The 12,838-nt window shown below is 52.7% G+C and overlaps 1 protein-coding gene across 1 annotated transcript; it reads right to left on the reverse strand.

Annotated features, from left to right (window-relative positions):
• Nucleotides 1-2,190: 2,190 nt before the first annotated feature.
• Nucleotides 2,191-5,360, reverse strand: CIMAP1C (ciliary microtubule associated protein 1C). The gene is made up of 4 exons (XM_059915433.1): nucleotides 5,240-5,360; nucleotides 4,306-4,416; nucleotides 3,295-3,408; nucleotides 2,191-2,681 (listed from the first exon to the last, which is right to left on the reverse strand). Exons 1-4 carry the CDS (start codon nucleotides 5,358-5,360, stop codon nucleotides 2,200-2,202), a joined length of 828 nt encoding a protein of 275 aa, XP_059771416.1. The 3' UTR covers nucleotides 2,191-2,199.
• Between the last annotated feature and the right edge of the window lie 7,478 nt (nucleotides 5,361-12,838).

Raw genomic sequence — 12,838 nt, forward strand, 5'->3', positions numbered from 1 at the left:
CCCTGACCCTGTCACACATTGAACCCTGACCCTGTCACACATTGAGCCCTGACCCTGATCACATACTGAGCCCTGATTCTGGTCACACACTAAGCCCTGACCTTGGTCACAGACTGAGCCTGGGCTTTCATTTAGAGACAGGCCATTAATTTGTCATAGGGCCAAAGCTGTTTCCCTGCCTCTGGGCCTCAGTTTTCTTCTCTTTTTAATGGAGGGCCTTGGGATGGGCTGAGCACTAAATCAGAAAACCCCTACTCAGAGGTTGGCCTGTAGCTTCCCTGACCTGGTGACACAGGAGAGCATCAGCCACTGCCACCTGCCAACCCCCACCCCTACCCAACACTTTCAGCCCAAGCATCACTAATTTTTGCAGCCGCCGTGATAAATGGCGTTGTCGGCAAAATGACATCTTTCCAATCTGCTGCAAGACAGATGGGTCCCCAAGCTCACTTGCTGTCTCTCGAGCCTGCCCAGACCAGCCCTGTGGACGAGTGGGGAGGACAGGACAGACACAATACCCCAGGTATGGAGGCTGCGGCGGGAGGGGGAGGAAATTTCAGGCCCAGAGTCAGGTATGACCCCAGTGGGGTTTTTTACAAGCCCCTTTTTAAATTATTCAGTTGTTTGTTTCTTTTTGATATTCCAAAGATGTTCTCTGCTCCTTTCTATCCAAAATTAGTTCTTCAATACCATTTTCATTTTCAATTAAAACCTGAATATTGCTCAAATTCGCAAGGATGAGCCACCAGACACTGGTTCCTAGTGGCCCTTTCCTCCTGCCTCCCTCTGCTTTGGGGACAGTGGCTGCAGAAGGACATGCCTCTGCCTGAGCCATCAGGCCTAGGGGACATTCAGCCTCCTCTCCTCCTTCCCTAAGCCCCTCTCCCTCCACAGTTCCTGCCCTCCCTTCCCCACTTCTGCAGGCTGCAGAGCCGGTGTGGAAGTCCTCCCCACATCTCCTGTGACGGGGGGAGCTAGGAGAGGGGCTGGTCCTAGGGCTGGGGACAAGTCGGAACAGGGGATCTGGATACCAAGAATTAAGGAAAGACGAATACCAGACCCTGAGACCCCAGCCTCCCCAGACACCGGCAGGAGAGCTGGCACCAGTCTGTCCAAAAGCGGCGAAGCCAGAAGAGGTAGGGGCTGCGGGCATCGCCTGGACTCATGAGTGAGGCAATACTGCCCCCTCCTGGCTGGTTCACGGCTCCTCCTCTCCTCCTCCACGGGGCCCCTGACGGCTGGCCGTTGAGGCTGGGGACACACAGGCAACTCTCCAAAGACAGCATGTGACATGCAGACCCTCCTCCCAGCAGCCCCCTGCGCTTTGCCTATTCCCTAGGTTGATCCCTAGCTTCCAGGCTCTGCCCATCTTGTCCAACTTTCTCTCACTGCCCAAAGAATTCTGAAAAGACCACATCTTATCTAGCCCCATCACACTGAGGACGAATCCTGAGTCCCCTCCAAGCTGCCCACCGTCTGGTCCCATTATGGGCCAGCCTCCTACAGCCCAGGCACCCGCTCTCTGAGCCTCCCCCTGTTCCCTGCCCCTGCACACTTTGGTCCCACCTGCACGCCTTCCCTCTCATCTTCACCTCCACCAAGAATACCCTCCCTCCTTCCTACACACTGTCTCTGCTTGTCCTCTTGGGTTCCTCACCCCAGGAAGGCTGCCCTGTGCCCCCGCCCCAGCCAGAATGGCTCCTCCCTCCTGCTCCACTTGCCCTGCTCCTCTCTTGGGGGTGACCACTATCAGGGATCAGAATCAAACAGTTCGGGAACTGGAGGGAACTTGGACACCCTCCAGGTCCACCGTCCCCCCTCACAGAGGCCCAGAGAGGTGAGGGAGCTGCACAAGTCCACACGGCACATTAGTGGCAGAGGTAGGCCTAGAACTCAGCTCCCCGGAGTCTCTGCCCAGGGCTCCTTGGAGGACACCTGATGAGCCACAACAGAACATCTCCCAGACAGGGACTCTTACTACACCGCCAGTATCCCAAGACCCTCATCAGGGCCCAAAGAAAGCCACTGTGAGTGTTTGCAAAACGAAGGAATAAATGAAAATATTTATCTAATGCCTTCTATGTGCTGGATACAGCAGGCATCAGCTCTGCTACTTAAAACCTTGGTAAGTTGCTCAATTTGGTACAGAAAAATAACTTCTGGGGACGGGGGGTGGGGGTGAGTGCACCAGGAGGGGCCTCAGTCGTGAATGTCGACAATCAGTGGGCACAGGTGGGGCGAGTGCTTGATGCCCATGGTGAAAGCGGGCGTGCGGGACTTGTGCACCGTGACCTGCTGGACGTCATGGGAGCCGGGGCCGGGCCGAGGTGTGTGGTCCACCGGGTAGGTAAAGCGCCTGGCCATGCTGTACATGGGGCTGCGGTTCTGGTAGACAGACGGCTCAGGCCGGGCGTGCATGGCCGGTCCAGGGCCTCCTGCCACATCCTCCTTGTAGAACCAGTTCTTGTCCAAGGGGCTCAGGCTGTAGCAAGGAGCAGCTCTGTTGGCGGGCAGGTTGGGCCCCAGCAGGAGTGGCAACTGGTACTGGTTGGGGCCCGGGTTGGGGTCCATCACTCTGTATGGGCACCGGTAGCCAAAGGTGTACTTGGGAGCCCTGCGCTCCCCAGGCGGGTGGGTCTTCTCCAGGTGGTAATGGCAGGAGGCCAGGGTGGGGCTCAGGCCTGAAAGTGTATGAATGAAGGGGAGGGGTCTCAGGACAGGAGCCAGGCCACATCTCCTGGTGTCCAACTAACGGGTCTAGGGAGGGAGCTGAGGTCTTGGTTAGCCTGGTATGACTTCTCTATAACCACCTTAGCATCGGGCAGGAATATCACCACCCCTGCGTGAGACTATGGGATGGAGGTGGGGAGGGACTTCGGCCATCCTGATATCAGGATTGTGACACTGTTTTCATAATATAAAAACCCCAAGTGTCATCAGAACATCACCCTTGGGCTGTCATTGTCCCTGTGACAGCACCAAGAAAACATCCTGAAATCACTACAGTGAACTCATTAGCATGACAATATTACTGTCACGACATGAGCCCTGTGATATTTTTATCATAACATCACCCTGCAACATACATGCATAACATTGGCCTCAAGACATTAAGTACTGTGACACAGACACTGTGACATCAGTGTCTTGATATGACATTGCAGGGAGAGGCCAGAATCTGCAGACACACCTGGCGAAGGGAGTCATGACCCCTTTGCCCCTGCTCCTGTCCCAAGCATGGACCCCCATCCCCCAACCTCCCAACCCTGACCTCCCTCTCCCGGCCCGTCTTACGCAGGTTAGAGATGCGCTCCGCCATGGGAACCTGAGGGCAGCTGGACATTCCAAACCGAGTTATTTTAGGATCCAAGAAATAGCATGGCCCAGGGTTGCATATGTCCATGATCCCTGCAAGGCAGCCAAGGAAAGGCCCGGTCAGCCCCAGAGGCCGCCCCAGGGTGAGTCTGGCCTGCATCCAGGCAAGATCCCCCTCCCCCAAAAAGGATCGAAGGCTCCCTTCCAGTTCCTCGGGCTCTTGAGTGTTTCGGGAGCCTTGATTTCCTCATCCATAAAATGGAGCTTTTAACACATGAACTTGTTCAGAGGAACAGATAAAATAACAGCTGCGCAGCAGTTTGGTCAGCCCCCACCCCGCCAGGGATTGGTGCCAAGGGGATAATAATAGGCATAGTGGCTACTGTTAGTATGAGGAAGGGACACAGCCCTGGAAAGGGGGTTCTCCTGCTGAGGAGGGTGTGTCACCTCTGGGAGGAGCCGAGATCTCAGACCCCCAGATACACGCCCCTGCCCACTTTCTCCTCTCACTGGCCTTGGCTGTCATCCCCAGCTCTTCGATGGCCCTCTGCTCCCCACCTTCCAGGGGGTTCTAAGCCACCTGGGAAGCTTTGAGGGCACCCCCCACCACCACTTTCCCTCCACTCACCAGCTATTCCTGTCCAGCTGCTATGGCAAGTGAACCCATGGCAGCCAGAGCAGAAGGGCCCCAGCCAAAGACCACACAGAAAGGCGACCCTGCCAGCTGGATGCAACAGGTCCCTTCGAAGCTCCCTCAGGAGGCCCAGTTGGGAAATGCCCAGAGTTGCCTTCAGAGGGATGGGTCACCTGGCACCCCTGCTGGCTTCCTTCTGGACCCAGCAGGCCACGTGGGTGTCCCACTCAGGACAGGCCTGGGTTCCCAGGGGACTCTGGCTACAGATAATGACTCCTCACCTCTCACCGCAGCCCCAAACATCCAACAATAATAATCCTACGCCCACGGGGATGATGGGTGTGGTGACCACTCACGCTTCTCCGAGTGCCGGGTGTGCAGGGTATAGGCTGGCTCCTGGAACAGGGAGACGTCGTGGTCTGTGTAGCCCGTGCAGGATGGCCGGAGGTATTTAGCAGGCCCCGGACCTGTGAGCACCGACAGGGTGGCCCTCAGCCTGGGCCCGCCAGATCAGAGGCAGGGGAAGCCCCAAATACAGTGTGCCTTAAGAACTCTGGGGTCTTTGCTCTCACTGATGTCACCCTGAGACAAAGACCACCATCGAGGTGCTTCCTTTGGGGAAACGCAGTGTTCCCAGATAAAATGTGATTTCCCTTGGACAGGCAATGCATAATCAGAAAAGTAATAGTTACAAGGAACTGAGACCTTATTCTGTGCCGAGTACTATGCTAAGCATTTTCTGTGGGTTATTTCAGTTAAGCCTCTCGACAATTCTGTAAGACAGATACCCTTGTTTTCCCCATCTTACAGATGAGAAAATTGAGGCTTAGAAGTATCAATTTACCCAAAGTCACACAAGCCATTATTGTGAAAATTCTGAGACACCAGCCAACAGAGCCTAAACGTTTAATCACATACTAAACCACCTCCCACATAGAGCAACAATCAGTCATTAACAATGTAGTAAGAATTAGTTTGTCTGCTTTCAGTTGAGAGTAAGATTCAAGGGAAGTGAAGAAAGCTAGAGCTGGGCTAAAGATGCCACAGAATCCTTAGCCTTTTTCCAAAACTGGCCTCACTTCAAACCCCTTCCACCCCCCTCTCCTCCCCCCTCTCCCCCCCAAAAAAATTCCCAGCAGCTAATACCGCCTGCAAAGTTTAGCTTGGAAGTGCTGATCTTCTGTGGCTTTGAGGCGAGTCTGAAAGGGCTTTGCAGGAGGCAGGACTGGAAGACTAGGACACCTTCGGCAGCTCTGCAAAGAGATGAATGAGCCCAAGCCCAGGTCTCACCTTTAATTGTTGCCAGGACAACAGGGGTCTGCTTTACCTCCTGCCCTGAGGGCACCTGCACCTTCCTCTCTGGCTGTTGCCCATAGAACACAGGGTTCCTGACCCCCTTGGGCAGTTTCATGTCTGGGGCCAAGCAGAGGGCAGTAGCAGCTGCTGAGAGACCCTAAGCAGCGGGCAAGGAGCTGGGCCTGGGTGGGGCCTGTTCCAGGGGCGCCTGCCCAAGCCCCTCTTTCCACTCTCTCTCCCTGATGCCAGAGGCTGTGTGGAGGCTGGGAAGCAAGACAGTCCTCCTGCTCGTGCAGCTGAGGCCACCTGGGGTACAGCCAGCTGCAGGGCTCAGCAGGCTGGAGTTGGGGATGACATCACTGCAGAACTTAGACTGTTTATTTCCTCCAGTTGCCGTGGTGCCTGAACCGTAATTCTACGCTGGCAGCTCAGCTGTGGAACCCTGAGAACTCGGCCCCCCTGTCCCTGCTCCCAACCTGGCTAAGTAGCCTGAGGGTCCCCAGAACCTTGGGGCAGGAAAGAAAAATGGAGAAGTGGAGTGACAGATCCAACTCTTCACTCCTGGTGGGTGCCCTGAGGTTTCTGAAAGAGTGGACTGGTCATGGGTGAAGGGTTCTTGCCACCTGCACAGCCCCCTGGGGTGGTCCTCTATTGCCTGTCCCTCCCACCTATCTCCCAGGTTCTGGACATGCCCTCCCTTCTATCACAGTCTGTTTTTTCTTGGGAAAGTATCAAGCCAATTATTTCACACTAAGGTGTGATTGTCTGATAGCTTCCCAGACTCCTATCCCACAGTGTCTTTAGGGATCCACGTCTAGCTCAAGGAATACTTGCCTGCTGCTGGCATTTCAGGCAGGCAATGGGGAGCAAATAAAGAAGGGGGGAGGGTGGTGCTGAGGCCTCAAGAAGTTACTTCCTGTGCCTGTGGTCAAGAGCACCCCCTGTGGCGGCAGAAGTGTAAGAGAAAACATTGAGGGATAGGGAATATACCCAGCTACCATATGATTGATGGATGAGCCCCAAGGCTAAGGAAATGCTAGACACTCCTTCACCCTGAAAAATCCCAGAGGCTCAGGGGCCCCAGGGCCTGCTTGCACCTAGCAGTTCATAGCTCAGACTAAGGATTTGATCTAGAGGGGTTTCCATCTCGGGGAACAGATGACTGCTGGCTTTAGAGAGAGTGTCTGTCACAGCCCCGGTACACAGATAAGGAAGCTGAAGACCAGAAAGGGGCAAAGACTTGCCCAAAGTTTCCCATTACATTAGTAGCAGAGACAGAACCAGAACACAAACCCCAGAGCTCTCTTTAGATCATAGCCTCTGATCTAATGGAAACCAAACCATGCTCTGAACTCATTCCAACCAACAGGCACAATGAGGACTTGGAGCAGACCAGCCAGGTGTGCTGGGTGCTCCAGAAACCCCTGGTGGGGCTGAAAGGCTTGGAACAGAAGGCAGGGCTCCCCACCTCCGCCAGCGGCAGCAGATCTTTCCTGTGCCTCTCTCATAACCCGCGGGGCAGCCAAGCCTCGGATTTCTGGGGAGGGAGGGCTGGGCAAGGCTGGGATTGGCCCAGCCTCAGCTGGCCTCGGGCCACAGGCAGTGCCTCTTCCTCACCCCCATCATTGTCAGCTTTTCCTGGAGGAAGCTGCAGGCCTGCTGGGCCCAAGCCCTGATGGTCCCCTCATGCTGATAGGGGCCAGATGTGGGGCTGGGCTCTTCACCTTCCTGGGCTGGGGGGAAGGTGGTGATCTACAAGTATTTCAGACCCAGGGAGCCTTCCTGACACCCACACAAACACTGTTCCTGTCTGCCATCCTTGTGCCTGGCTCTCTTAGGGAAACCGAGCCACTCTACACCCCGGAATGTCACAAGCCACCCCACTTCTGCTCCAAAGGCTCCTTTCACTTCAACTTTAACAGAGACTTAGCTCACCCCTGGAGACAGCCTTTGGCTAGCTTCAAAGCTGCTGCTCTGTCCCTCAGAGCCCAAGGTGGAGCAAGTCCTGGTTTCCTTGGTATCCACCCAGGCAGTGTCCCCTCCCTGACAAGAGCACATCTCCCCAAGACGCCAGCATCCAGGGTGCCCCGCTTCATCTCTCAGGGGTGCCGTCTGTCTTGACGTGTTGACCTGGCGGCCCTGGCTCATGGTCTTCTTCCCCACTCCTCAACTCCTGCTATTACCCTGGTGACTTAGGCCTCCCCAGGGACTACCCACCATCCCTTGGCCTCCCAGGTCCCAGACCTCGTCATCTCCAAATGCCTCTGTTCCACTCCCTCTCAACCACCCTCCCCAGCACATCCTGGGCTTCTCACCCTCCTCCCAGGAGCACCATTCCCTGTCCTTCCATTTCTGGCCCTGTACAGATTGCCTGCTGTCACTGAGATCCCATCGGTGACCCTGCACCTCCTCCCCATCCTTCAGGCTGCCCTCCTTGTCCCACTTCTTTGCCGGTAAATCCCAGCCCTGAGTCACCATGTCTGCCTTGCCCTCCTGTACCAGGCAGCTAAAAGCTGCTGGGGGTAGACCCATGGCCCCCAGACCCTGGACTTCTGTCCATGCCGCCCAGTTGCCCATCTCCGCGCCGGTCAGCTTGCTCTCTCCCTCTCGCCAGAGATCATTCACACATGGCTTATTCCCATCTGTGTGCCTGGCCCTCCCTCCAGCCCCTGCTCTGCCTCCTGCTCACAGAGAGAACAGAGGACATCAGACTGGGCTTGGACTCAAACCCTCCGTACTACACTGTCAGAACCAGCAGTTTCCATCTGCTGTCACCTGCTCCCACTTCCCTCCTGGGGCTTAGGAGGACCCACCAAGACCTCCTCCCATCTCCTCTGTGTCTCAAGAACATTTCGCTGTCCATTGCCGCCTTCTCCTTTCTTTAAAGGAGCCTCATCTGGCTCCTTCCTATCATGTTCTACATACTCTGCATCCCTTCCATCTATTAAGAACCATCTAACACAGGGAACTATATTCAATATCCTGTGATAAACCATAGTGGAAAGGAATATTTAAAAAAAGAATGTCTATATATGTATAACTGAGTCACTTTGCTGTACAGCAGAGATTGGTACAACATTGTAAATCAACTATACTTCAATTTAATTTTTTTTTTTAATCACTGCTATCGAAAAAAATAATTAAAATGTTTTTTAAATTTAAAAAATAAAAACCATCTTCCTGGCCACGCACACCTCTCCCCAGTCCACAGGCAAACTTCCCCAAAGAGGCATTTTTCCTACAGTCTCATTCTCGCCTCCCTTTCACATTCTGACTCCTTGCAGGCTGGCTTCAAGCCCGTCGCTCCCCCTAAACTGTGACCTGCATATGGAAGCTGCAGCCAATAGCCACCTCTCACTCTCACTGGACCAGCCTCCCAGCAGCACTGGGCCACAATGACCGGCCACTGCCTCCTTCTTGCAGGACCTCTTCCTGGTTCCAAGATGTTCTGGTCTTCCTCCCATGTTCCCATTGCCCCTTCACAAGCTTTCTTCCTGGCTCTTCTCCCTCAGCCTGACCTTTCAGTGTTGGCATATGCTCATTAATTGCAAAGGGAAAAACAGTAACTTTACAGGGAGAATCTTGGCAGGCACCACCTCAACCAAGGGATGTAAGTTAACATTATTGGGACTTCCCTGATGGCACAGTGGTTAAGAATCCGCCTGCCAATGCAGGAGACACGGGTTCAAGCCCTGGTCCACGAAGATCCCACATGCCGTGGAGCAACTAAGCCCATGTGCCACAACTACTGAGCCTGCACTCTAGAGCCTGCGAGCCACAACTACTGAGCCCACGTGCCACAACTACTGAAGCCCGCGCACCTAGAGCCCGTGCTCCACAACAAGAGAAGCCACCACAATGAGAAGCCCGCGCACCACAATGAAGAGTAGCCCCCACTCGATGCAACTAGAAAAAGCCCGCACACAGCAACAAAGACCCAACGCAGCCAAAAATTAATTAATTAATTAATTTTCAAAAAAGAGTTCTTTGTACATTAAAAAAAGAGAGTCACACTGGTTTAAAATAAAGAGAGAGTAAAAAGAAAAAATATCATCAACAATGGGACAGATAGATGCTGTGTACCTCCCGAGAGGATGCAATGAGAAGGACACAGGATCACTTCTGGGGTGTTCCCACCGAGGGTACATAACCTGAATCTAATTGCAAAGAAACCAGATAAACTCAAATCAAGATTCATGTTCCAAAGTAAAATAGGTCTGTACTTGCCAAAAATGGCAATATCATGAAAGATAAAGAAACACTGAAGAGCTTTTCCAGATTAATAGAAACTCAATGTACCTTCTATTCAAATGCAATGTAGGAGCCAGGAGTTTCTTTTTGCTCTCAAGGATATTACTGGGGAAATTGGCAAAACCAGAAAAAAGCCTGTAGCTAGTTAAAAGTATTGTACCAATGTTAGTTTCCTGATCTGGGTTCTGAAAGAGAAGGTCCTTGTTCTCAGGAAATACATATTGAAGTATTTAAGGATAAAGGAGCATTATATCTGCAACTTACTCTCAAAAAATTCTTACAGGCAAAAAATATGTATATACGTAGAAAAGAATTTAAAGGTGATAAAACATTACCATTTGGGAAATCTAGGTGAAGAGTATGTGAAAAATACTTGTAATGGCCTTGCTACTTTTCTCTAAGTCTGAAATTATGTTAAAATAAAAATTTTTTAAGAAAAATATGTTGGTATCTCAAAGTTCAGTCCTGCAGTCTTTTATTGATCACTCTCTCATATATCACAGCAACAAAACATGTATGCAAATTTGTTTAAAATTTGTTTCCTATAACCATAAATAATAAATAATTATTCAATTCAAAAAAAAAAAAGTTCAGTCCTGGGCCTTCCTCTCCCATTTCACCACCCTCCTCTCACTGGGAAGTCTCATCCCCTCTTGTTGCTTCAGTCTCATTATCTGTACCCCAATAATTCCCGAATATATATGTCTCTGGCTCAGATCTTCTTAGGAGTTTAGACTCCCGTATCCAACAGCCTGCACAGTGTCACTTGAGATTCTCACAAACATCTAAAAGTCAATAAGCCCAGAGCTTTTCTCTTGAGATGCTCCCTGTCCCCCATTTATATCAATGAATGATGTCACCACCTACCCAAGTCTCCAAGCCAGAAATTCTGGACACCTCCCTTGTCCTTACTCCCCACATCCAACAATCACCAAGTCATTTGGGGAGCCTGTGAGCTCCCAAAGACAGGGCTCTGTCACTTACCCTTGTGTCTCCAGCCCCCAGCATAGTGCCCTGACATATGGTAAGTGCTTAAGAAAGGTTTGTGGAATGAATAAATGAGTTGATCCATTCATTGATCAAGGAAACATCATTCCTCCTCATGGGAACAGAGTCTTACTTTCTGAACCCAGACACAGACCCAGTCTGGCTGACTGGACTGCAATTTACATTCATGGAGGTCTGTTTCAGTTATCTCTTGCTGTGTAACAAATTATCCTCAAAGCCTAAGAGCTTAAAATAGCAATACACATTTATTATCACACACAGTTTCAAGAGTTTAGGGGCTAGGAGTTTAGAAGTGGCTTAGTTGGATGGATCTGGCTCCAGGTCTCTCCAGAAGTAGCAGTCAAGATGTCAGTAAGAGCTGCAGTCATCTGAAAGTGTGACTGGGACTGGCACATCCACTTCCTAGATGGCTCACTCATGTGAATGGTGGGCTGGCGCTGACCATTGACAAAAGGCCTCAGTTCCTCTCCACAGGGGCCTTTTGCAGGCTGCTTAACTGTCCTCAGGCCGTGGTGGCTGGCTTCCCCCAGAGCAAGCAATCAGAAGAGAACCGCCATGCAATCAAGGCAGAGGCCGCCGTGTCTCTTGTGACCTGACCTTGGAAATCATACTCCATCATTTCTGCAATGCCCTATTGGCCATTTGGGTCAGCCCTATTCAATGTGTGGGCGGTGACTCCACAAGGTTGTGAATGCCCAAAGGTGAGGACCATTGAGGGCCATCTTGGAGGCTGGCTACCACAGGTTTTTCACTGTACAAGGACACCTAGCCAATGGGGCCAATAGGAGCTGAAATTCAAGCTGTATGTTCTTGGGTGAAGTGGCTGAAGACAGCCCTGCCAGCTTGCTCCAGCTGCCTCTTGGTTGTCAATCTTGCCTCCCCTTCAAAGGATTCCTGGAAGACATGCAGAGAACACAACCCTGGCCTCAACAGGTGCCCTCATCATAACCACCAGGCACTGCCCTTCATAGTTTATAAAGCCCCAGCACCTCTGTTGGAAGGCATCATCCAAGCACCATGGCGGTTCTACTGTTTACTAATGAGGGAAAAGGTGCCTAGAGGTGAAGAGACTTGCCTGAGGCCACACAGAAAAGGCTTGGCAGAACCAGACTTCTGGCTCCTAACCCCACATTCTTTGACTGCCCTGCCCAGTCGCCAGCTCAGACCCATGTCTCCTAATGCCCACTGAAGCCTCATTCCCAGTTCTGAGCAGGTATTTCTAACCCTTCTTTTGGGAGTCCCACCCCAGCCCCCAAAGTACCTGTCCCATGCCAGACCCTGAGCAAGTATGTTCACAAACGTTCCATCCAAACAAGGACTATTCATTCCCCCTCCCAGAGGCTCTCTCTGCAGCCAGCTGAATATCCATTGGTGGAGCAGAGCAGGGGGTAACAGCATGAACCAATATTTAGAAATAGCACAACCCCAGGAGGAGTCAGCTGCGGCCAGCTGGTCATAGCCACCGAAGCCACAAGCCTTTGTGGACGTGGTGTGGAAGACGACTTCCTGCTCCCGGGAACAGAGGCTCTGAGAGGGTCCTCTACCACCCCCAGCCCCCATCTCCCCAAGACAGCTTGGGCATGGGGAGAGCCTGCCCCTGGCCAGAGAAAACCCTGCCACCGGCCACCCATCCACAGCCCACAGCCGGCTCCCGAGGGCAGCAAACATAACTTTTCAGCTCCTGAATTGTGTAATTGTTGGGAATAGCTGCCCCCACCCCTCCTGATCCTGGCTGCCTGCACTTGGAGGAGCCCCATGCATGCCGCCAGCCAGGAGTGGGAGCAAGACCACTCCTAGCACAGGCCCTGGCCTGGGGCCCACCACCGCGGAGCTCCTGGCCGTGTGACTACAGGGCCACGGAATCGGGACCAAAAGCCCATGTCCCCTTGCACAGTAGTGGCCTGAGTTCTGTGTCCTTCATGGCAGAAGGCCACTTCCCTGAGGTTAGGACCTACACAGCGCGGGCTGAGGCACTGTCCCATCTAGGACACAAGCACCAGCCATTTACCAGCAAGCTGGCTTTGGCCACAAGCTCCCTGGGTGGGGCCCAGGCGGTCAGGGTGCAAAACACAGAGGCATTCAGATGCCAGGCCCTGGCCAAGGACAGGACTGAGCCACGGCCGCTGCCAGAGCAGGCGCTCTTCGTCCAAGAGGCATGAGGATAAGGATGACCAGCAGGTCCTGGCCAGCACGCCTGGCTGAACTCCAGCAGAGAAGAGGGTAATGCTCTCTGTTGTCTGTTCTCCCAGAGGCCGATCACTTGGGGAAACTGAGGCAGCACACACCACAGGTCACTGTAGCTTCAGAAAAATTTAAATCCTCCTTCATCCCTGG

This window comes from Balaenoptera ricei, chromosome 2 (genome assembly GCF_028023285.1).
Source record: "Balaenoptera ricei isolate mBalRic1 chromosome 2, mBalRic1.hap2, whole genome shotgun sequence".
NCBI lineage: Eukaryota > Metazoa > Chordata > Mammalia > Artiodactyla > Balaenopteridae > Balaenoptera > Balaenoptera ricei.